The following is a 25,763-nucleotide window of genomic DNA, read 5'->3' as shown; positions in this document are numbered from 1 at the left end:
GCAAATGTGGTTTTTGGACAGATCTGGGAACCTAGCAAAGTTCTTTATGATAATGTGCTTTGTTGTGAAACTTGTTTATACAAAAGTTGTAGATAATTCATGTATCTAGCTGCTGTTAAAATTTGGTGGTATTTGGCCTTGTGGTTTGTGAGTTATGCCTGTTTAAAGTTGGGTTTCAGAAATGGCTGCTTTCTATCAATTGTGGACCAGTTTCTGTAAATGGGTATAATTGACTTAGTTAACTTGAGAATCATGATAAGATGATTAAAGATGAATTGTAGAAAATTCCATAAGCTTTCCAGATTGTCTTGTTGCATATCTTTTAGATTAGTACAACTCCTGTTATGAGTAAAATTAGCTGCTGCTGTTGCAGCCTTGACTCTGTGATTTCTGTGAATAACTTGTTTGCTTGATATGAGTTGATGTGAGTAGCTTGCTCTCTATAGTTAGTGGTGTGAGGTTAGTTAAATAGCTATTGGTGTCTATGTCTTACATAATCTTGTGTTTATCTTGAATGTTTATGTGATGCATCTTGTGTTACAATTCATCACATTCATACACACGCATCTTGCATCTCATCTAGGTGCGCTAGATGAACCACGTGAAGAACATGATGTTGGAGCCGAACCCGAAGACGATGTATGGAGGATCTATCCCGAAGATGGAAGGACTAAGCAAGTGCTAGGACCGGAGATGTCACCATGACGGTGCAAGCTAACGGAACTGACTTGTGTCGGATCCCAGGCAAGCCCCGGAGCATTCTAAGTCTCCTACTTTATAAAAGCAATTCTTTCTATATACGAGTTATATATTGTTGCATTAAGTTGTAGGAGTTGATTGAAACCGTTGATGCATTTATTACTATCCTTGCCTACCTTATTACCTTATTACCCTGTTAGGTCGGGATCGAATAACTGCTTAGCCTTGCTTAGACCGGTAGCGATCGGTGATATCCGGTCACCTACATTATAGGTGGTTACTAGAAGAATTTAGCTATGGAAAGAATGATATCCTGGAATTAACCATGTGTGATGGATAATTGGAGACCGAACGGAAAAAAAGTTGGAGGCAACCAGACAGGGTTCTGGGGTGCTGTTAGTTTCCGTCTGTGTCGATTAAGGACCGACCGTTGTTGGCCCTCGAGTCATGTTGAACGCATGCCTTACATTTAGCTGGCCGGATAAAGTACCTTCCGACCGCGAAGCTAGGAGATTATTCGAGCCGAGTAGATTGCCCGCAGCGTACTGTGCCGGAGCAGGTGTGGTAGGACACGGGGGCGAGATGATAAGACCAAAGTGTAGTCGGTCGGCCCCCGGGTACATGTGGTTCCTGGCAAAATCGAGATAACTGGATAGTTGACTCGGTGATCAATACCTCACTTTAGCGGGTGAGTGAGATTTGTGTAAGGAATAAATCACCAGCTGGTTAGGAATCGATTCGAATCGCCATCGCTCCTAGATAGTGAGCACTTGACTCGAGTTACTGCATCGTAGTAATTATTATGGAACAAGGATGGTTATCGTGATGATATGGGATATACTAAATCTAAATTGGTAACTGGATGTTATTGGTTAATCAAGTGATTGCTATAGTACATGTGCTTACCTAGATGGATAGGTCATAATAAAGATGATGCAAAGTACTTAAAATGGTTTCTTCATGATAGCTTATGCTTTTCGCGAACAAGTTAGCTAGCCCACTAAAGAAAGCCTTGCATAATCCTTGGTGTCGCTTTATTTTGGTTTAAGACGGGTAAGTCTGGCTGAGTACATTCGAGTACTCAGGGTTTATCCCACCTTGTTGCAGGTGATGTTCTCGACCTGTTGATGATGGTGGCTAACCGTCGGTGGGCTCGGTGATTCTATACTTACTTCTCATCTATATGCTTTTGTCGGATGATGTCACTATGCTAGCAATATATTTGGAACTTATATTAATGTAATCATTTGAAAGCTATGTTGTTTTCACTAAGCGGTTTTGAAACCCAAACTTGTACTATTATTTTTTTTCTCTTTGTAATATTATTTCCGCTACAACCCGATGTATGTGATGTGTATTTGCTTAATCACGCGATCTTGGTTGTGATGTTGATTTACCGAGGTCTTTCGGGACACTCGGCGGACTACCGGGTTTATATGAGTGAAAGTATGGGTGTGTCAACGTGTTAGCGGGGACAACCATACTTGATCTTGTATAAATTGGGCGGTTCTGTCACACCTGCGCCTTCCCCTTCATCTATAAAAGGGGAAGTAGGACGCTAGACGGCTAGAGGGCTGAACGAGCTCAACGAGACTCAACCTCGTTCGATATTTTCATCAGAGACTTAGGACTTGCTCCCTCTCTCGTCCGTTTATAACCCCTACTATAAACTAGTGCCGGTAACACGAGCAGCAGCAGACCGGACGTAGGGACATTTCACCCAAACCAGTATACATCCTTGTGTCCTCCGAGCACACCATCCGATTCAGACGCGCAAATCATAAATTTACTAGACGGTGATTCGAAACATCGACAAGAACGAACTTTCCCTTAACGGAAACCCTCACTGCTAACGGAAAGAGATGCGTGTAAAAAAGAGCCATAGGTGAGCCGCTTGTGGGGCGGGGGCGCGGATTGCTTGGAGATTCTGAAACGGTCCTTAACGGAACTAGCCTACTACCCAAGCCAACCCAAATGCTATGAGAAAACTTTTTTATTTGGCAAAATTGGCCACAAGACATAAAAAATGACCTCTCTTTGCTGGCGGACACTGAAAATAATCAGACTTTGGAGGAGAGAGAAGAGCAGTGAAATATCATTTTTGCCCTATCCTTCTTCTTCTTCTCTCCCCTGCTCACTGAGAGAGCATTGAGCCCCACGTGGCGGCGGACTCCTCCTAGTGCTCCATCCACAGGCACCATGGAGTCCAGCGCTACGCAGTCGCAGCACCAGGTGGCGACTGAGCAATCCGATGACCAGCCCGCGCCTACCCACCCTCGTCCGCTCCTCCTCCGTCCAGCCTCGATCCGCTCTCCGCGCACACTGAGTCTAGGCCGCCATTGACGCGCGTAGCCGGAGCTCCCTTACCACTCACCTCCCTATCTCCACCCCTATAAAAGCCGCCTTCTGGCTCGTCTCATCACACCGTGGTCCCCTATCCTCTCCCTCACCGCAGAGCCCTTAAGCGTCACTGCCGCCGCCATTAATGGACCTTTACCCAAGCTCCCGATCTCCGCGCACTGACCACCTCCCGCCCCACCATTTGCTCTGTTGGGATTGCAATCGCACCGCGAACCCGCCCCACAACTCCTACTCCTTGATCCGTGCCCACAACACCTCGTCATCGACCTCGTTGGAGCCAGGCTCCATCTCCACCGCCGCCGGCCCCTTCATCTCATCAACAACCGCCACTAGCTCCTCCCCGCCGTTCGCTGGCGAGCTCGCTGTCATCACCTCCCTCCCCCTTCGCCTCGCACCGATGACCCTGCTCGCCGGAGCACTGCCCTGCCCGAGGACCGGCGAGCAGCTGTTGCGGGATGCTCCTTCGTACGGTCGCCCCGGCGTGCCGCTGCCGTGGCGCCGAGGCTGGGGAGCGTCGCGGTGGTGCGACGAATGCGAGACCCATAGCTCGTGCCCAACGCGCCACCAAGGCCGGAGGAACTAGAGCGGCTGCTGGCGTGCTACCTGTGCAGGGAGAGAAGAAAAGAGAGAGGGAAGAAGAAGGCAGGGGCAAAATGACATTTCGCCGCTCTTCTCTATCCTCCAAAGTCAGAAATGAATATTTTAATAGACGCAGTGTCTGTCAGCAAATTTGACAAGAAATATAGTGTCTTTCTGTAAATCTGATTATTTTCAATGTTCGCTAGCAAAGAGAGGTCACTTTCAGTGTCATGTGACCAATTTTGCCTTTTTATTTTCACTGACCCACCGCCTTCTGCTCCTATCTAGTGGCGGATCTAGGATTTAAAGGAAGAGAGGACTGAAGTCATATTCAACCTCCAGAGCTCCTCATTTCTCTATTTCTTGTCTAAAAAATTAGGAGAGGCTCTATTGCCATGAAGATGGTAGGAGGGGCTTAGAGTCCCCACCCACCCCACCCCTAGATCCGCGCCTGCTCCTATCTAATTCTGTGGCAAAATAATGAACCACAGGAGGTTCTGAGTAGACAAAGCTTAAGCGAAAAGTCACTGCAGGCCGGCAGATTATTTTATACACTCTACAGTGACGAACCGAAAGGAACGGCCCCGATTGGGACTCCACGAATTATCGAATATTCAGCAGGTTGCATTTCATATTTTCATTCATTAACTTCCACGGTTGCACAAAGCCTGGAGCACCAAGTCACTACGCAAGCAGTACGTACGCAACCTTGTTGAGAGAACCTTATAAAAAAAAACCTTAGTTGAGAGAAAACTTGCTTGCTCCTACGAAATTTGCTCCAAGGAGAAGCAGAGAGATGTCGACGACAGCATCACGTGCTGTTCCACTCGCACGCTGCCAGCTGCCCAGCCACCTCTGCTGACCTGCCGGTTGTGCCGGCGTATATTTCTCACTTGTCTGATTATTTGCTGCAATCTACGTGCTACCTACGTAAAAAAGAATATAATTCTAGCACAACGTCCATGTTTTAGTACTCTAAGTTTAACCAATTATAAATAAAAATGTATTTATATTTATGATACCAAAGAAATACCATTAGATTTATATGGAATGTATTTTTATAATAAATTAATTTAAAGTCATAAATATGAATATTATTCACTAGAAATTTAGTTAAACGTGAACTACTTTTTCATGACACGTAATTTATAGTTGTATTCTTTTCAGGACAGAGGTAGTACATGCCTTCTCCCGTAATAATTTGATGTATCTCAACTCTCTAACTGCAGCGCATCTCTGACTTGTCACAAAAAATCAAATTTTCTTGCTTTACTGAACACAGATCGGTCACAACTCTGTCACTTTCTGTAGCTCCTGCTCCTGCGACCTTCAAAGTTCTCATAATATTTGGTCTCCAAAATATGTAAAAACTGCAAAACTACATCTACCACTCTGTAACAGGGCTTCTTTAATCAAAGCCTCTAAACACCGAACTTGTAATGGCCACAATTTGCTACTAACTAAAACAAATCTACTATTTCTTGATCAGTTCGCCACATGTACCCCAAATCTACTGCTGCATACATATTTGTCTCAAAACTGAACTTGAATGTCTGTGTTTTCTGCACCGTAATCTTGTGTAGATCACTAGACTACAACTTCTCTGCCGGCAGTAACACTAACAGCACCCTTTCTCCCACCGAAACATGCATCACTTATCTTCAAGGCTACACTACACAAACTGAATCTTCTTCTCGACCAGAGAGGGTGACGACGACGCTCAGACGCAAAGCGAGCACGGAAGCGTAGCAAGCCTCGTGCTCCCTCTTGCGGCAGGGGTGGTGGCAGGGGCGCCCCATCGGCCGAGGCCGCGTGAGGCGGCCGGCGCAGCTGAAGGCACCCCGACGGCGTGGATCAGCTGCGTGGAAGCCGTACGGCTGCAACTTGTGACTTGTGAGGGAGGAGTCTCCACCGTTAGAGATAGTCGCCTTCTCCTGAATCCAGTCAGAGAGCGACGGCGGTTGGGTAACCTCTGAATCAGTTCATGCCAAAGTGTTGGGGCTGCTGACCATAAAGCACACAGAAAGGAGAAAACCCGAGGGCCGAGTGCCAAGATGTATTGTACCAGAACTTCGCTAAGAAAAAACTCTTGCCAAAGACGGCTGGTAAATACTCGGCCGCGATTAGACACAATGGATTGAGGCATATATCTTTTCCATGAAAAACTTGGCCACTGTTAGAGCTGTAAAACGATGAGCAAGAGGGACAAAGTGGTTGTACTTGGAGAACTTGTCAACCACAATAAGAATACAATTCTTCCCGTTGGACAAAGGCAATCCCTCAACGAAGTCTAGAGAAACCATTTGCCATGCTGCTAATGGAACCGGCAATGGTTGAAGAAGGCCGGTATATTTCAAACGCTCTGGCTTGGCCTATTGGCAAATGTGGCATTCAGCAACCGAGGCGAGGTGGAAATGGAAAGAGTCTGGTCTACCACACAACCATATATTTTATATAGTTTCAACATATAAATTTTTTTGCACCATAGAATTAAGATCCAACAACCTCCACCTTCCTTCTACCTCTAGCCTCCAGACTTCTTCTACCTACTAGCCTTCTTCTACCTCTAGACAATCACAAATCACAAGATCACAGATCCACAGATCACAAGAAATAAATTTTTTCTATGGAAGGATAAATCACAGATCGCAGAGGAGGAGAAGGAGAGGCCTACCTTGCAGATCATAAAACTGGTGTGGAGGCCGCGCTTGAATTTCTCTATGAAGATTGCAAGATGACAACGAGAAGTTTTGCTCTCGCATTGATGCTACGATTGTCAGAGAGCACGAACATTGTCGAGACTGCTATCAGATGCTTGCAGTCATTCACATCTTCGATGAAGCATATGGCTGAAGCTATATTTGGAGAACTCACTCGCCTTCCTCTGCAAGACATTTCTGTGTTTTTTTTTTTGTGAAAGAGAGAGGGAGAGGGAGAGGGAGAGAGAAAAAATCAATGTGTTTTTTTTAATGCTAAAACACAGTATAACATTCATGAATCCAAATGAGAAAGGCCCGTTACCTCGCTGGCCCAAGTGGCGACTAAAAGGACGTCTTCAACCTTGTGACGGAGGAGTTCGACATCTTCAACCTCTCCTAATCAATAGAAATGGTGCAAGTTCTCGCATGGGCTCCCCCTACCGCAGGTCAGTACATTAACGCATGTCCGCGGCCTAGCGCCAGGCGTAGCACCTACCCCAGAGGGACCACGAGCAGCGCAACCCATCAAAGAAACAAGAAGCGTCGCTGTCCATTATCCATCTTCATGCATGCAGGCATCACGAAGTAAAACGCTTCGTGTAATGCTAGATTCTTAGACGATTTCACCTTTAGGTTCTGTTTGGAATGAAGAAAAAACATACGAAAAATAGAGGTTTCAATTCGAAAGGATTCTTCTATTCCAAACATACGAAGGGATTGGTGGTCGACGGGGGCAGCGAGGTACCAGATCCAACTGAGGCAAGCTCCGCCGCCGAGGAAGAAGGTGGCGTCGTCCTCCTCCCCGCGACGGCCGCAAAGTGGAAATAGGCGAAAGAATTTTTATTTTTTTAGCCAGTTAGCCACATGTTGGCCCAACAAGAGTTCTAGACTAGTGAGATTGAATTTAGAGGGCGAATAAATTTAGGAGACCTAGGTAGTCTACTGAAGGTTTTTTTTTTGGGCCTCCACTGACAAGAATAGAGTAAAGGGCCTGATAAATAGTTGCTGGAGAATGGAGGATGTTCTAATCTGTAATAATTGCTAAACTACATCTACAGTACGGCCTGATAGATAGTTGTTGCAGATGCTCTAATCTGTAATAATTGCAAAACTACATCTACAACTATGTGACAGGGTTTCTTTAATCAAAGCCTCTGAGCGGTCACAATTTGCAATTTACTAAAACAAATCTACTATTTATTGTCCTAAAACTACAGCAGCACCCTTTCTCCCACTGAAACAAGCATCACTTGCATCTTCAATGCTGCACTACACGAACTGATCTTCTCGGACCAGGGAGGGTGACGAGTGACGACGACGCTCAGGCGCAAGCGTAGTGCTCCCTGTCGAGGCTGCGCGAGGCGGCAGGCGCAGCTGAAGGCACCCCGACAGTGTGGCCGGCTGCGTGGAAGCCGTACGGTTGCAACATGCGAGGGAGGAGTCTCCGGCGTCGGTTCCGGATGGGGCGGAGGTGGATGGCCTCCAGGACCTCGGCTTGGGCGCGTCTGTGCTCAAGGGACACAACGGCGGACAGTGGAGAAAGACTCAAATCAGTCAGGATCGGAGACTCAAAAGTCAGGATCGTGAGACTTTCAATCAACTCAATTTGTACTGTTGTGGTCGGGCCAGGTTGTATGGTGTTCACAAGAGAAACAAAGGATCGATAGAATATTATGATGTGTTGTTTTACAATCTGCACATTAAAACTGAAGGCTGTCTGCACGGTCGGTGAAAGAGTAAGATGATCGCTAATCGTAAATTTTGTAATTAAAAAAATCACAGTAATCCGTTCATTTTCATAGAAAGTTAACAGAAACGAGGAAAAACAATCCCAAATTGTAAGGGGTCTCCGAGCAAAAATTGGAATATGAAACTTTCACCAGGACAGGATGTACTGATCAAGTTGCATTGATGCTTAAAACATAACCTAGATGCGGGGTAGCAATATTTAAGTCCTATCACATGATTAACTACCAGTGCAAGATAAATATAGGCTGGAGGATCCGGTGAGGTACATAAACAGCATTTTTTGGAACAAAACACAACTTCAACAGCGTCTGATGATCCCCTTAGTTGAATAGCCTGCATCGAGAACAAATGGCAAAGTCATAAATACATGCAAAAGACTTTGAGTGGAAAAAAGACAATAGACATTCATCAACCAAAGCCTAAAACAAGAATGTACCTACGAGCCTACCAAGTACCAACACACATACTACAAAGAACTTCAGTTGTGTAACACATTACTGTTAAACAGGATGCAATGAAAATGATTCAAACATTTATAAGCAGGCAAAGGATTTGACGAAATATCAATAATCAGACCATGAAGCATACAAATGGATATATCTTCAATGACGATGAATATAAAGCATTGAGAAGGCCAGTTTGCTATAACTTTTTTGCAGCCAAAAACTGAGTGCCAAGTGCCAACAGAGAGAAATTAGAGTTGCTGGTGCTGCAAATGTAACTAGCCTAGTGAAAAATATAGGCGGAAAATACTTACTATCACAGAATTGAACTAGAATGGCAATCTAGACCTCCCAAAAGACATATAAAGTGTATCACTATTCACTAACCACTAAAAGAAAGTGTGATTTATCAGGCCTGATAAAGTTTCGAGTTTTACCTACAAAATCAAACGCAACGCAATACCAGAATCTAAACAGAAATCAATGCTTCATTTGGCATATCCACGCAGCTCACTGAATCTAAAACACTGAACATTGGTCTCGTCTAAATTTTAGCAACCCCACAGAGCAATCAATGAAAGAACAGGAGTGCGAATGAAGAGCTGGGATGCTCACCTTTAAGCGGAGGGGATCTCGACCTCACCATCATCGATCTCCTGCTGCAGGTCCTTGGGGTCCTTCCCATCGACAGTGCACCCAACGCTGACGCAGGTCCCCAGGATCTCCTTAACAGTCCCGGCCATCTCCTTGGCCATGGACCTGGGCCGCATGGTCTTGGCGATCTCGACGACGTCGTCGAGGCTGATGTTGCCGCTGTGCTTGATGTTCTTGACCTTCTTCCGGTCCCTCTCGGGCTCCTTGAGCGCCTTGATGACGAGCGCCGCGGCGGAGGGGACGACGGAGACCTTGGCCTGGCGGTTCTGCACGGTGAGCTTGACGGTGACGCGGAGGCCCTTCCAGTCCTTGGCGGTCTCCTTGGCGATGTCCTCACCGATCTTCTTCGGGGAGAGACCGAGCGGGCCGATCTTGGGGGCCAGCGACGACGCCGCGCCCACCTCGCCTCCCGTCACGCGGACGAAGACCTCCACCACCTGAGACGGGTCCAACTTGGGCGGCATGGCTGCTGCTGCTGCTTGCTGGTGGTGTGCCGGCGGCGGCGGGTGTGGGTAGGGTTTGGTTTGGGAGCTTGAGGCTGGCGGCGGCCGTAGCGTTTCGGTTGGCAGCGGTTCGCGTTCTTTATAGTGCAGCTTGGCTGCGTTTCGCGGTGGCTGATGGTTTGGGCCTCTGCGGCAGTTGAGAGGCCCAGTTGAAACCCAACTAGGCAGGTGCTTAGGCTGATACGAGGAGGCAGATGACCAACTCCACTGAGAACCTTAGATTGGAATGGCCTTTGTGTTGAGCTTTAGGCCCTTCTCAGCCTCTGGGCCGAATTGGCGTTAAACGGTCTGCTTCTACCCATCGAATGCGTGTTGCACTGCTCCTGCCCACGGGCAAACAGATTGGCGTGTGCAGAGCAGCCATTGTGCAAAATGTCAGTCTGTCAGGCCCAGTAATAAAGAGACATCCACATCCAGACATCATTCAATCGAGAAAGAAGAAAAGAGAAGGCAGGAGACATCCGCATCATCAACTCGTAATTCGTAAACACGTGCGTCGACCTCATACTTCTACAAGGAAAATGTGGCACGACCGGACCGGATCATCACATTGACGACGCAGGACGCGTCGCCCATGGCCGGTGGTCCGGGCCGCGCACTTTGACGTGCCGAGCGCGGTTGTGTCAAAGCTCAAACTCTGCGGCACGATGCAGTGGTATTTTCCTCGCTGCGATTCAAAGCGTAGACGCGAAACGGCGAAAATACGTACGTTCACGGCCGGCGAAGGTGTATCACGATTCATGTAAACAACTCTAAACTCTCAAGCACTCAATCATTCCTCGTCTAAATTCTGTGCTGTTCGTCTGATTTCCCTTCCACAATTTCTCCTATCCTTGCCCCCTGCCAACATCTACCTATAATACCTACTTGTATATTATTATATGCTAGTACAAATAGTACATAGAAAGGGACGCAGACATCCCCCAGTCGAGTCGTGCCGCGTTCGTGTCGTGACGTTGCCGTGGCACGGCGCTGCACGGCACGGCTTTTTGCGGGGGCGCTGCGCAAGTGGTTGTCAACGGGGCCGGTGCACCAAACATCCCAGCAAAGGAATCGCGTCGTGGAAATGTGCTCGTACGTTGGCACCTCCAATCCGATACTCATCTTCTTCGTCCTCCGTTTGTCTCTCCAAGTCGCTCCCTGCCGACGACATACCACGTCTCCCTCCACAACACCACAGAACCTTATTCTTGTCTTCTAAAGCTGAGCCTGCACTTCGCCATGCGTACAGTTTTTAGTCGTGTGCTCTGATTTTGGTTTCAGATTGCATATCGAACCATGATGATCGCGGCAGTGCAGGGAGCCAAGTAGCGACCGCTCCGAGTCGCCGCTCCCCCGCACTTGTGGGGGACGGAAATGCATGGAACCCGACGACGACGGATGGCCCAGGCGCAACCCGTACAAGCCGCATCTGGTTCCGCACTTGCTGCCGCCGCACAATATCCCATCCCAACTCTATTATTTCGAGCAAGCACTTCCCCTGAAGAAACCGATCGAGCAAAGGACCTCACCTGGATGGGCGTGGGTCTCGTACTCGTGCGCGCGTGATGTATCATCTTTCATCTATCTACGCCGCACGGGGCATGGGCACATGCATGGCATGGCATGGCAGGCACGCGCGCGTTACGGATACGGCCGGTGGCGGTTTGTGCTGGGCGCGACACGACGAGGGACGGCTGCAGCTGCATACTCTTATCTACGTACTCCTACAAAATAAGATAGAGTGTGCCTGCGCTGCGTACGTGACTTGTTCCGGCACGGTGCTTATCCTGAGGATGGCATTTGTTTGTCCTCGGACGCACGGAACACGGCTGCTGCCAGCTCCTGCAGATAGAATGACGTCGCCGACGGTGGACGGAGGCCTGCGGCTGTTCCTGCGTGCACCATGCCGGTCCAACGCTTTGCCGTTCTTTTCGTTCCGGCATCTCCTTCAGGCCTCCTTCGGTTATCTGATATTAATTTCCGCACATCTCCTATATCTCAAACGCCTGAGATCTGGGCGGACGGCGGCAGTGTCTCCTCCCCGACGCGCCCGCTGGGGCGTCGCGCCCCGTGCCCTGCTCCCACGTGTTCTAGCGGCGGCTCCTCCTCCTCCTCGGTCCCCTCCAGCAAGACGGTCCAGGAAGAAGATGAACAGGGGGCTGCATCAGCTGGGGTGTTGGATCTTGATCCAATCGCTGAGATGGTCGCCTGGAAAAAAAATCCAAATTTCAGGCGCCTGGATTTATAGCAATCCCCTTAATTCCGATAATCTGAGATTAATTCCCGCCGAACGTTCTGCTTCACAAATCTTAACTACGGAAAAACAGTTTCAAACCTGGAATGGCCTCTTCCGGAACAACCGAACAGGAGTTCAGCGAGAACAATAATAACCTGTCAAGGATTCAAGCCCCGGCTCTGGGGTCAACAAAAACAGAAAGGAGGGATAGGAGGGTTGTTTTGTTTGGACACTGCAGTCAGTTAGTAGCTCCCTGAGCTTAGAATAGTAATAACCAGACACCGCACCTAATCCATTGCACCGGTGTCAATCTGATCCACGGCGCCCGTCCGACCGAACGCGCACGGGGACGGCACGTGTGGGCCGACGCGGAACGCGCCTGGCGCGGGGAGATGGATTGGTCGGCGCTGATCCAGCATCTGGAACGGCATATTCTGATGCCCGCACAGCCGCACTGCTAAACTACTCGCTACGGTACAGTTCAGAGCACAGGGCACAGCACAGCGCCGCAACGGCGACGAGATCCGGCGAGCTCATTGGCTATTTGGCCCTGTTTGTTACGAGCAACGAGCAAATGAGCAATATATGGCCACTGGCTGTTCTTTTACTCAATAATACGCCGGCTTCTCGAATCTCGCCCGTGATTCTCGTAGGTTTATGCTAATGGTGGCTACCCGTACACACTCTTGTCTTTTATGTTTGTGTAATTGTGTTGGTACCTGTTGATCCAGATCTGACCTCCCCTTTTCTAAAAAACAAAAAAATGAAAAAGACACCGTACTTGTAATGCTTGTAGTCTAGAACTTCGATGATATGGACGCTATACAGCACTGAATTATAAAAAGATTATGCCCACAGTTTCTAGCCTTGGATCCATCAATTTTCCCCCTTTTCTTCCCCTACCTCCCACGTCTCCTCCTAACACCTTTAATTATGCTCTTACTTTATTCCAAATCATAGTACAGTTCATGCACGTACAGGCACACGCACACGCACACGGCCCTAGTAATTTCGAGATAATGAGTTAACAGAACATGAGATTGACAAAGCCACTATATATAGACACCTTGTTGTCAATACTAATATAAGAGCATTCTCAGAAATAGAGTCAATTTACTAGCTCATATATATATATATATATATATATATATAAGAGTAATCTAAACATGTTAGCATAGAAAAATGTGTAAACATAGACAAATGAATCATAGAAAAATTTTGTGAGTTTAGCTTTTAATGAAGAGCTGGCTTATCATTCGTTCTCCCTATTTTTCATTGAATAAAATATTCTATGAGCAATGAGCTAGCTCTTTTAATACCCTTGGAGTTGTCCTAATCGTGAGCTTACCCTATGATATGTGTTGTTAGTCTTTAGTGGACATTGCACTCCCTACATTCTAGAAGGACTGAAATTCCACTTCCTAAGAAGTCAACAATTCTAATTTTGATCAAATATACAAAAAAAAAATCATCACAAAAAATATATACAAAATTACTAATAATTACGATGTATGACACTATGACTAGATTATTCATGATGCATATTTTCATAATAAATGCATTTGAAGATTTAAACATGACGATATTTTCTAAACTTTGTTAAATTTTAAATTGTTTGACTCCTAGGTAAACAGTACTCTCATTCCACTCGGACGGAGGAAGTACTTGGTTACCGTTCATCACCCGTCTATCCACCACCGTACGGTCAGACTTCCTGTTGCAATTGAAGATTTCCAAGCGAGCCTTTAACAAAGAGGGGGTCAAGTTTGACGTGGACGAGGAAAACATGTGAAGGACGAAGAGAAAGAGGGATTTTTACCACGGCAAACCGTAGCTCTTTGCAAAGAAAACAAACACCTTCTTAGACGAATTACAGCTTCCCTTATGTATCCATGTCTGCTTGTCACCAACAAAGCATACGCTCGTATAGTACCGGGGAGGTCGTCAAGAAAATCACTTTCCTTTTATTATTGGCAAGCGAAATTTCCACTCTCACGCATGGAATTGATATTGCAGTATCTCTCCGCTGCCTCCTAGTCAAACCGTCCTCCCATTCCCTGTCACGCATTGAATAATGTGATTCCTTAACAATAAACCACTACGGCGAAACAAACAATGCTGCATACGTGTGCCATTTTAGCCCGCACGATCAGGTACAAAACCGAGTTATTAGCAGTTCTTTTACAAAAGCACACTTGACATCAAAGAAATGGCACATGGATAGCACCATTTCCAGCCTTTCAGGGGGTAAGAAAAGCCGCGCAATGATACTCGTAGTAGGAGGAAGCAACAAATGATCTGATGATCAGACGGCCCAGCGTTGATGGAGGTCCCAAGGCGACGTCCCTCTCCGGACAGCGATGCCGCTGGCCGTTGGTAGGTAGTTGGACGCACAGCTGGCCGTTCCGATCAGGAGCGGCAAAGGTTGCCGTCAAGTGCTGCTATGGCCGTTAACTCCGTCGCCTTTTTGTTTAAGCAACAGCCAATGGCAATAGCAGGCGCTGTACGGCGGTGTGCCTGCACCTGGCTTGCTCGGTGGTGCCTGCACGGCGCACGCTGCAGGCCCCCCCGGGGGGGGGGGGGGGGCGGGCCCGGGCGCTATAAAAAGGGCCAGCCGGTAGGGGAGCAAGGAGTCCACGGAATTGAAAACCCACCGCACCCTTTCAACCTCTCTTCTCTGACCTCGCCGAGGCACAGCGCTTTCACTGTTGCTGTGGTGACTTCCTCCGCCCCGCTTGCCTCCCCTCCGCTCCCGAACGGCCGGTCTTTGCATGGCAGCAGCAGCTAGCTCCAAGGGGCGGGCGATCGCTGGAAGCTTCGTCAGCCGCGTCCTGGGCGGCAAGGCCGCCTCCCCGAGGTACTGAGACACGCGGTTTCGGCTTGCCCTGTGATTCTGTGTTTGTTCACCTGCTAGTACTATGTTTGAGGATGCTTGTTCTTGTTCAGTTCGTCCAAGATCTCGTGGTAGTTGTAGCAGAGCCATCTGTTTGCTTTGAGTAGGCTCGGGACAGTGCTTGCAGAGGTTGAGGTTGCAGCTCACTGCACCTTTTTTTTCCTCCGATTTTGGAGGATCTTAGCTTTGTGGATAACTCTGATTCAGTGGCAAGATTTTGCCCAGCAGAAAATCTACTAGCAACAGTAGAAGGGTTATCATCTTCTGACAAGATATGGCAACCCTCTGCTTTGGGAACATCGACAGCTTTGTTAGTCCTCTGACCGTAGAACACGATAATAGAGGGGCCGAGGGGGAGCACCTGGAACTGAAAGCCTGGCAGCAGTGCCACTTCACCTTGAGCTTCCATCATCCTTGTAAAGCTAGAAACCCTTGCACCTCCTAATGAAGCTAGATCCATCATCCTTGTAGTCATGTCTTCATCAAAAGGTCAGTAATCTTAAGGTTTGGCCTAGGCTTGAAAAAATTCTCAACATTTATACGTCAATAGACATAAAACATTAATATTTTTGAATCTGATTTTTTTTCTATATTTATCTGAACTTAAGATGAAATTGATCGAGCGCTTTCCACAGGTAGATATTTGTTCTGCCGTTCAGCCCACTTCAGACTGTCAAATCTGCAAGGCTGTCCGTCAGCCTCTGCGAGGGAGGAAGGAAAAGCCAACGCGACGCCACTCCGGCACTCCCAGTGGCCACTGGCAGTGTCAGGGCATGGCGCACCCACACAAAGAAGATGAGGAGGAGCAGTGGAGGCACGCAGGACGTGCGCGTCAAGCCGCGCAGCAAGCGACCCACCCACCTCCATCGCTTTCCGAAAAGTTCTCGGGGGCGGATGGGCCTGGTGCGCGGTAGTTGTCGCTCCACCCTAACCAGTGGCCACTGGCCAGTCATCACTCCCGCTGCCGACCGATCTGCCATGGCTCGCTTGGTTTGGTGGTTCTCACTCAAAGGATCCCCCTCCTCCGTATGACGGTGGGGCCAGGACGTGAAGCATCCGCGTCAGCTGGGCCCCACCGGCCGTTCTTTCGCGTCCGGTCCGTACGATTCTCCCTTTCGATCCCATCGCGCGCGCGGGCCGACGACCGATCGGGGCCGTCCGTCGCTGGGGCCCTGTAACACCTAACACGCCCATCGGACGGTGTCCGACGCGCCGTGGCTCTGTTGTAGCGGACGTATCACGGTACGCGGTGGAGGTGAGTGCCTGAGTAGGGACGGAGGGGCCGGCCACCTGGCCTCCCCTGGCTCTTCGTCCTGTTCGTTTGAATTTATCCACTGGAATCTATTGTATCTATTGTAGTATTTTTCTCGTACAACCGGCTTGTTCGTTGATTCAACATTCAGCCGGCTTGTGTCAGTGGAAAAGAGCCTGCGTGTCCTCTTCCCCATTTGCGCGTGCAGCCCTGCCTTGCGTGGAACTCCGATCGTGATGCGAATGTTACTGCGTCAATTTGTCTGATGCCATGGCGCCGTTGTGTTAGCTGAGGTTTTGGGATTTTTTTTTTCTGTCGCCGTTCGGATCTTGAAGTTCTCTTGTAGTCTTGTTACGGGTGTTCACCAATATCATTGGGTGGCTTGTTTCCGTGTGCAGGAGGGCCGTGCACGCCTCGGCGTACGACAAGAACCTGGAGGAGCAGGTGCGCCCGGCGTTCGTGCCGGACGATGTGATCGGCGGCGCCGGGAACCCCGACAAGTACTGGAGCCCGCACCCCAAGACCGGCGTGTTCGGCCCGGCGGCGGTGGACCCCAAGCTGGCCGCTGGCGGCGCGCCGGACGCCGCCGCGAATGCTGCGGGAGGCACGGTGCTGGACCAGAAGGTGTGGTTCCGCCCGCTCGAGGACGTCGAGAAGCCGCCACCCGTCGCCTGAGTGAGCCGCGCGGCACTGTGCCAGCCCACTGCTGATAAGTAGAGCCTGGCGCTGATACACCTATCACTCTGCTCAGCTGGGCTCCCTGCTTATCACTACGGTATTATTATACTACTACTAGTAGTGCTTGATAGCAGTGTGGCTGTGCTAATACCAGTATTATCAATATAAGTATATATAATACTGGTTTTATAGTACTACAGTTGTATCAGGCATGGATAGTAGCAACGTGATGCTCGTGCCTGTAATAAGAACAAGCAGGAGATGTGTGCCTGTGATGTGCCGGTGTCGTTCTCAGTGTTATAAGTACTTGGGTCACTGGTTTGTGCATGTTTTGTCACCATCATGCAGTTCATATATAGGCCTGTTCGTTTGGAGGAATCTGTGAGAGAGTAGATTTTCAGCCATAAACAGTGAATTCCGGCTGAAATTCACACCAGCCGAACGTCCCCATAGTCGATAACCACTATGCTCGCCTAAAGGATCAAGATGTTACTGAGATTATTAATACAAAAAACTAGACTTTATAATAATCCAGCAACTTAGATTAAACCAAATATCCCCACACCGTGTTTTCCCCCTTCATGTTCTCTGCCAGAATGTCTCATCTCGATATGTTCCTTACAACTTCAATTAACTAGCAGATGGCGTAACATTTCTCATCAGATGGCTTCAACTTTGGTTCCACTTCCATATTTGGTCCCCATATGAGTGAGGATCCTGTTGGGACAAACCCCCCCCCCCCCCCCCCTTCATTCTCAAAAAAAAAAAAGCTTTGGTTCCACTTCTGCTCTAATTGGTGCGCAGATGGATAGTCAGGCCTTGTTTAGTTGGCGAAATTTTTTGGGAAATTGTATTGTAGCACTTTCGTTGTTATTTGACAATTAGTGTCCAATCATAGTCTAATTAGGCTTAAAAGATTTGTCTCGTGAATTTCGTCTAAACTGTATAATTAGTTTTATTTTTTATTTATATTTAATGCTTCATGCATGTGTCCAAAGATTCGATGTGACAGAAAATCTTAAAAAAATTTGCAAAATTTTGAGAACTAAACAGCACCTCAGGAGCTGACTCAACGGAACAAATCATGACAAATAACTACTCGAGCTACAAATTGGAGGAGTCTCTATATTTTTATAATAAGTGTACCATGATGCATTCTTAGAAGAGGATTCTGAAGCTAGAATTTCATCCATCATCTAAAAGAAATAGCTTCTACGCTAAGAAACATATATACAAATGATATCTATACATAGTATAGATGGATGCAACGGGTACAAATGGAGAGTTGACCAATATAATAAAACAAAGAAATAAACTATTTATAAAAATAATTTGAAGTAAGGAAAATCCAAATGTTATAGTAGAACAGCTAGCTACCCAAGAATCAGATCACTTGCAGCGGTTCACAGAATGTCTAAAACCTACCTTTTCTATGTGTTATCGGTAAGCAATCATTTGTCGGCAAAGCATGGTTTCAAAATGGCAAAATCCTGGATGATTCCACCGAATTTTTAAATTACAGGCATAAAGTTTCAATGTACCATGAGCTATCTTTAGACGGGTACATAAACAATTTTCTTGGTTTGGTTTTATCGATATATGCGAACATATTTCTGGCCAAAGTATTCTTCCCTATCAACACCAAATCCAGGTAGTGTCTGCCCACCACATGCCCACACCAGCTATTACCTCTAAACATTATAGCTTGCTTATTAATCAATCACGTGGTAGGCTATTAGACCAACCGAAATCCACTTCAGTTAAAATTTTTCTGATCCTATTCTATCCATCTATTTCTTAAATATCTAATATCAAAGATTCAAAGAAGCGAAAATTTCTTCTTCCGCCGCTTCTAGAAACTGAACTGAGGCCCATCCTCCTTCCTCCACATGTCAATAAATATAATCCATATCCGAAACGACAACCCTGCCCTTATACCATCCGTGTCCACCCAGACTTTGTATTCGTGCTCATAAGAGTTAGAGCAACTCTTATCCAACAATAGTATGAACTACGATTTCAAGACATATTGTGTTTTGTTGCAACGCTAGAGCATTGTGCTAGTTATTAGTAAATTCCACTTTCCTACACCTATGGAGACTTTCACGAAACTTTAGCAGTACCAGCTAACATCGGCTGAGATTTACTTCAGGGCTTGGTTTGATGTACTTACCTTAATCCATGTATATTGGAACGTACTGGGGTGGTTTCTACCCATCCACTTCAATACATATGGACTGAGGTGAACACGAATGCATCAAAATAAATCCTTACTTAAAAATTTACTGGCATCATGTGTGATCAAATCTGCCCCCCCCCCCCTCCCCACCCTTGTTACGAATCTGACCAACACAGAAAATACTTCCGAAAGTAGTGGTCTTTTGAAGACAAACTTTAGTGATCACCAAAATCCAAAAGCAATCTCAGTAGCATATATACTATTCCCTCTATTTCAAATTATAAGACGTTTTTTTAATTCATCGCTTTATCTATTCATCTAAACATATACTCCCTCCGTTCCAAATTAGAAGTCATTCTAAGTTTCTTGGAGAGTAAAGCATCTCAAGGTTGATCAAAATTATAGAAAAATAACAAAGATTTATGACATCAAATAGGTACTATGAAAATATAATTAATAAAAAATCTAATGATACGTATCATAAATGTTATTATTCTGTTATATAGATTTGGTAAACTTGAAATATTTTGACTCCGCAAGAAACTTGGAATGGCTTATAATTTGAGTTAGAGGGAATAGTTTATATCAAAAGCTATATCTACAATCCACCTAAAAATAATTAAAGTCATCGTCTGCGTTGCTCCGCCCCACGACAAAAAAAAACACCGTAAAAAAAGTCCCCGTTTCCAATCCAATCTGAAAAAATACGAAAAAAACATTTCTGAAAAAATTATATACACGCAAAAAAAAACTGGCAAAAAAATCCGTTTTAAAAACAAACTCTTCCACATCCCCCGTTTCACAAACAAACTCTTCCACATCCCTGTTTCCAAAAAAAATACGGCAAAAAAATAACTAAAGTCATCGTCTGTGTCGCCCCGCCCCATGGCAAAAAAAGACACCGAAAAACCAACGTCCCCGTTTACGGAGAAAAAAAACATTTCTGAAAAAAAACATATACACGAAAAAACCCTAGAAAAAAAAATCCTTTTCAAAAACAAACTCTTTCACATCCCCCGTTTCACAGACAAACTCTTCCACATCCTTGTTTCCAAAAAAATATGGCAAATAAAGCGTTTGCTGAAAAAACATATACATAAAAAACCGTTTCTCTTTCCCATCGAAAATCATATACAGCAAAAAAAAAGTTTCCGAAATAAAATGTTCTACATCCAAAATCATATAAACTACTTATTATAGGCCGATGAAACCGATCATCGAATTTGGCCCTGAAAAAACTTGGTCTCTTGACCGACTACGGCGTCGAGTGCAATTAGCACCGGCGTCCCCTGTACTTAATAAATCGACGGGCGTTTTCATGATGTTCCGGAGGAGGTAGTCAATGAACGGGCATGTTACTAGATGTCTCGTCGTCCGGCACACATAGGCCCGCATAAGGTCGCATGCCTCTGTAGCGGTGGCCGGAGACGGTGAAGACGAGGAGGAGTTGACCTGAGACACCTTCGAAGACAAGGAGGTGGTAAGCGGAGACGTCGTTGATGACGGTGCAGAGAATGAAGAGGAGGTGCGGTGTATGTACTCGTAACTATCAGCGAAGTTGATGTCGTAGAGCGTGACGACGGCGAGGGCAAGCAAGACGCGAGGACTGGTGTGGCAACAGTGACAGAGATCATGTGTGACAACGGAGTGCCCTTGTGGAGCTTCATGGCCACGAGGGGCGTACGTGAACGCAAACGACGAGAAAAAAAATCATCGCGGAACGGACACTCCAACATGAAAAAGAGGACAAGGATGTAGAGAGTAGATGGAAAGATAATGTGGTTCCATATATATATAAAAAATTAGAAATAGTTTAGGGTCACCAATATAAATTTGTGTATTAGTTTTTTTTTATTTTCTAAAAATAATCAAATTTGTCATCATAGATGTGCGTGAGTAAAAATATGGCCCCAGTGCAACGTACGGGCATATATCCTAGTATATTTATAAAGGACGAAACATCTTATAATTTGGAAATAGAGAGAGTACTTTGTATGAAATGATCAGTGCATAAAGTCATAAACACATATATTTGGAGATATGGTTCTATAAGAATCCTAAAAGGAGACCAAATAAAGATCTTCCAAAAGACAATTTTATACTGTAAATAAAACAGATTTGCACTCATATATTGTAAGCGGAACGCACGTTTTGTGCTGAAATGTGTCTTCCGCGAGATTGCATCTCGTTGCACTATGATCCACCAGCTCTAGCCAAATTTGTTTGTTTTGTTATCTTCTTTTGTTGACCGAGCTGGAGATTCGTTATACATGTCGCATTTAAAATAGGAATCGTGGGACATTGGGACAGTATAAAATAAAATGCCTATATGTCAAATTTACTCCGATCCGTATATATACCAGTATGAATGATGGCAAACCACGCTTGCCGCGTGATTGTGACTGAACTTGGACTAGCACTAGCTGATGCATTACGAACATCCTGTGCCTGGATTGGCCTGCCTGCCTGCCTTTGGGATTATTGAAGCTGATGACGTGCAGGGCGGGCTCAATAATGCTGACAGCGAGGTTTTTGCCCAATGGATCATTCTATAATTCCTTGATTTTTTCAAACCTGACCTTATTATGGTCTACACATGCATACGACGAGATAGGACAATTGCATGATGCATGTGCACGCATAGCTCTTATCAATTATCGTCGCTGTACGTAGGAGTACGCTTATATTAGGCCTTGTTTAGATTGCAACTTTTTTCAGCCTAATGAACAGTACCACTTTCGTCTTATTTGATAAATATTGTCCAATCGTGGACCAACTAGGTTCAAAAGATTCATCTCGTGATTTCCAACTAAACAGTGTAATTAGTTATTTTTTTACCTACATTTAATACTCCATGTAAACGGCTAAAAATTGATGTGATGGAGAAAGAGTGAAAAAACTTGAAACTTTGATGGGATCTAAACAAGGCCTTAGTTGGCTTATTACAGACGCATGTGTCGTGTCCTGATAGGATGTCGTTATTATCATATCATCTTTGCATTCGCAAATAGAAGCTGTTGGGATTGTTCTATCATTGCATCTTTCGATGAATATATTTTTCTTTCTGATCTTGGTGGTGTTTCATTTCGCAGAGTGCATGGTAGTAACGTGATGCTCGTGTCTGGGACAGGAACACGCTGGTGCGTTCTGGTACGGTGTTTCATTGTGCCTGCGCTGCGATACAGCTGTGTGTCCCAATCAGAAGCATCTGATCACAGCCTCACAGGCGGAGGTGCACGTTTTATACGGAGTAGATTTGATGCTGTTCATCCTTGCCAGCGACTTGTACAGATTCCACATGCATATGCGTGCGGCTGGTTTCGGTTTGGTTTGAAATCGCTGTCTCAGGCATTTAAGTTTGATGAAGACGACGTGTGTGAGAGAAAAAAAAATCACAATGCCGAATAGGAGAACGCATGGTTGGTTGCTAACCGTGCCTGCAACAGCCCTGTTCGGCTTATCCCATATTCGATTTGTTCAGCTTTTTTTTCTGGATGAAATAGTATTTTTTTTTCTCACAACAATTCAGCCGGAATAGTGTTTTTCAGCCAAATTTCATACCAGCGAACGGAGCCAACGTCGTTGTGACTCGTGACTCAATCGGCGCGATCGGTTTCTGCTTGACGTGTTCCGCGTTTTGCATACCCTGTGGATGTGGGCTGTGGCTTAGGTCTGTTTGATCAATTAGCAATAAAATTAGCAGCTAAAATAAGTATTAATGGATCCAAACAAACATGCTAACTATTGGTTTAACGGGCTTGCTAGTGACCGTACGTGGCCTATTTTTAATGATTATTTGCAAATGTAGAAGTTGTTATACAAAAATTTGATATATAGCGGCCAGTAGAGCAAGAGAAAGAACATGAGGGAGAAGATGACCGGTTAGATATTTTAGGACATGTCGGCTATATCAAGGCCGACAGGGACCTATTGGCTAACCGAGTGTCGATATGCCTATCGAGTCGATATGGGTCCATTGTGAAAGTATCTAGGTTCCTAGTTGGGTTTCGGTAATTAATGACGACACAAGATTACTCTGACTAACATATGTTTTGTAGAGGCAATTTGAGTTAGATCATGGTAATGATGATCGTTTGGGCAATTATGGTTTTCATGCCCCTGTCGATGAAAATCGTTTCGGTTTTCAAATGATGGACGATAAGGTTAAGGACGGACTAGTTCTATATGTCATTTGGCGCTCGAGAGACACTTAGAGTAGTTTAGGACTTTGTTTTTCCTTTGATCGTACTATTAAGAGAGGTATGAACTAGTAGCTTGACCTATGTGAGTCTAATGAGTTAGGTGTGGTGCACACTTGTCAAACTTAGCAATAGCTAGCTCAGGAATAGCCCAAAGATCAAGTGGAGTCAACTTCATTCACAAATGATTTTGAATTGAAAGTGAATGTACGGTCAAAATATTGATCGGACGCTGGTTTGGTGATGACCAGACTCATAGGTGTTGTGTCCGGTCAGTGATCAACGAGCGCAGTAGAAAGCCGAGGAGCGATCAAATGTTGCACAGTGATTATAACCGGACACGCCTCTAGTCATATCCGTAGCAGTGGGGCCTCACTATCAGGGAGGATCTGACGCTAAACAGTAAACGACTGGACTCTGAGCTTGCACCGTCAGCTCGACATCAGAGAGGGTCCAGAGACCAAAATTCCTGACCTGGACGCGTCCGGTGGATGTTGACCGGACTGCTGGCCAACAGTCAGGTCACTCCAACGGCTCTCTCTGACAAGGTCGGCCAATTGCAGCTGCGATGTACTGACCTGTGCATCCGGTCATCAGGACCTGCGCGTCCGGTCACCTCGTGTTTTGCTGAGTTGGACAATAACGATCATGTTTTGAATGGAGGAGTATAAATACTTCTCCTAGTCATCCAACTTAGCTCTCTTGCCTATTTATTCGGCTGAGAAACACCTTTGGAGTGCAAGGGAGAACAAGAGCCTAGAGGGTGATTGGGATTTGAGAATCTAAGATTAAGGACCTCATTAGTGCATAGGGAGTAACAAGTGTGTATCTACCTTTCTCATTAGGTTTGTCTTGTTCAAGTGAGAGTTCGTGCTTGTTACTCTTGGTGATCGCCATCACCTAGACGGCTCGGTGGTGATTGAAAGTTTGGTGATCATCCGGAGGAGCTTGTGGATGACCCAAGTCATGGTGTGAGCGGTTGTGGACGATTCACTGCGATAGAGTGTCAAAGAATCAGCCCGTTGAAAGATTCTTGTGTGGTTTTGGTAATTAAGTGACAACCTAGGTGGATTAATTGTGTTTATGTGAGATATACAGGTGATTAGTCCACAGGTACATGTGTGTGAAGCAACATATGCCATAAAGGTGAAAATGGCTTGGAGATGTTGCAAAGCTCACACATGTGATGATGAAGGAGCTCATTGCAAATGAGACATGACATTAAGTCATGTGATCAAGGTGGACAAGATCAAGACATGACTTGGCTTGATAGGACCAGTTGCAAGCGTGAAGGGCAAGTTGGAGGCTTTGGAGCGATGGACCAGCGTGGCGGTGAAGCTTAAGCAAGACTTGGCGCCGATGGACGAAGGCAACGGTGAAAAGCAAGTGAAGTCAAGATTGATGAACCAATATGATCACGTGATGATATGAAGTAGATTATATCATTGTTGATCGTGTTGGTGCATGTGTTGCATCGACATTGGAGGAGATGGAATGGAATGTGCAAGGCAAAGATATAATCTAGGGCATTTTATTTCACCGGTCATAGGTGTGTAGAAAAGTTTATGACCGGGTTTAGGATAGATGGCCGTACTATCAAGAGGGGCAAACTTGTTTGCATATCGGTCATCTAGTGTCACTCGAGTGATCTAACTTTACATCATCGCTAGGATAAGTGATGTCCATAAAAATGCAAGATTCAAGCATCAACCATCTACCCCAAATGCATACCTTTGCATCAATGAGAAGCACATCTTTTATGGAAATTGATGACAAAGTGGGAGAGATTGTACAAAGATATGAAAGTCTTGAGATTAAGATTGTACAAGAGAGATAAGATAAGATATGAAAGCTTTGGGAGAGATTGAGATAAAGAAGTAGAGGTTGGACATGGACATGGACAAAGAGGAGAGCAACGGTGTTGAAGAAAAGGGATGGATCAAAATTCTTGGACAAGAGAAGCACACAAGTAGGGAGAGCAAGCTCATGAACTTTGATTAATTGCATCTGATATGTGCATATTCATGTGCTTGCTTGCATTGCATAAGTTCTTGAATTCAATATGCATGCTTGTGTGATGTATGCTAGTTGTAGAATTTGATTGATGAAATGAAAACTAGCATGCATACGATAATAGCTAGACACTTGGTATGCTTTTCAAGTAATGCTAGTACCTTGCTTTAATGTTGATCTCACAAGGTATCTAGTGCTTTTTTATTTCCAAGTGTTATCTAGCTAACCATGGTGCTAAGAATGAACTTAAAGGTGCAACTTCGATTGGTATCATACTTCAAAGGTTTACTCTATACACCTTAGCATCATTTGGTAGTAATTACTCTCCCACAATTCCAATCTATGCATATGTCCCCTTCACTGGGCAAATTTCGGGACGACCAGACGCTCCGGTCAGATCGACCGGACGCACCCTGCCAGCGTCCGATCGCTCTACGCCGTCCACATGTCACTCTGCGTTCAACCGGAGCCGCTAGATCTCAACGGTTAAGTTGCGACCGGACGCTGCACAGTGAATGATCGGACGCTGCTGCGCCTGAGTCCAGTCATTTTCAGAGAGCTTCCTGAGCCTCTATTTTGCGACTGAACGCGTCCGGTCCACCATGACCGGTTGGTGGTGGTCTCCATCGAAGCCCGCAAGGAGC

General features: G+C 45.9%; 2 protein-coding genes across 2 annotated transcripts; one reads left to right on the top strand and one right to left on the bottom strand.

Moving 5' to 3' along the window:
- Positions 1-8,174: 8,174 nt before the first annotated feature.
- LOC136493589 (large ribosomal subunit protein uL11z) lies at positions 8,175-9,733 on the bottom strand. Its single transcript, XM_066489688.1, has 2 exons — positions 9,146-9,733; positions 8,175-8,420 (listed from the first exon to the last, which is right to left on the bottom strand). The coding sequence occupies exon 1, from the start codon at positions 9,646-9,648 to the stop codon at positions 9,148-9,150; it is 501 nt and encodes a 166-aa protein (XP_066345785.1). The 5' UTR covers positions 9,649-9,733; the 3' UTR covers positions 8,175-8,420; positions 9,146-9,147.
- Positions 9,734-14,527: 4,794 nt separating this feature from the next.
- On the top strand, positions 14,528-17,055 carry LOC136493588 (late embryogenesis abundant protein At5g17165-like). Its single transcript, XM_066489687.1, has 2 exons — positions 14,528-14,762; positions 16,449-17,055. Exons 1-2 carry the CDS (start codon positions 14,677-14,679, stop codon positions 16,723-16,725), a joined length of 363 nt encoding a protein of 120 aa, XP_066345784.1. The 5' UTR covers positions 14,528-14,676; the 3' UTR covers positions 16,726-17,055.
- Positions 17,056-25,763: the final 8,708 nt, after the last annotated feature.

The sequence above is a fragment of the Miscanthus floridulus genome, chromosome 11, assembly GCF_019320115.1.
Source record: "Miscanthus floridulus cultivar M001 chromosome 11, ASM1932011v1, whole genome shotgun sequence".
In the NCBI taxonomy this organism is placed as follows: domain Eukaryota; kingdom Viridiplantae; phylum Streptophyta; class Magnoliopsida; order Poales; family Poaceae; genus Miscanthus; species Miscanthus floridulus.
This window is presented reverse-complemented; position numbering and strand designations above follow the sequence as displayed.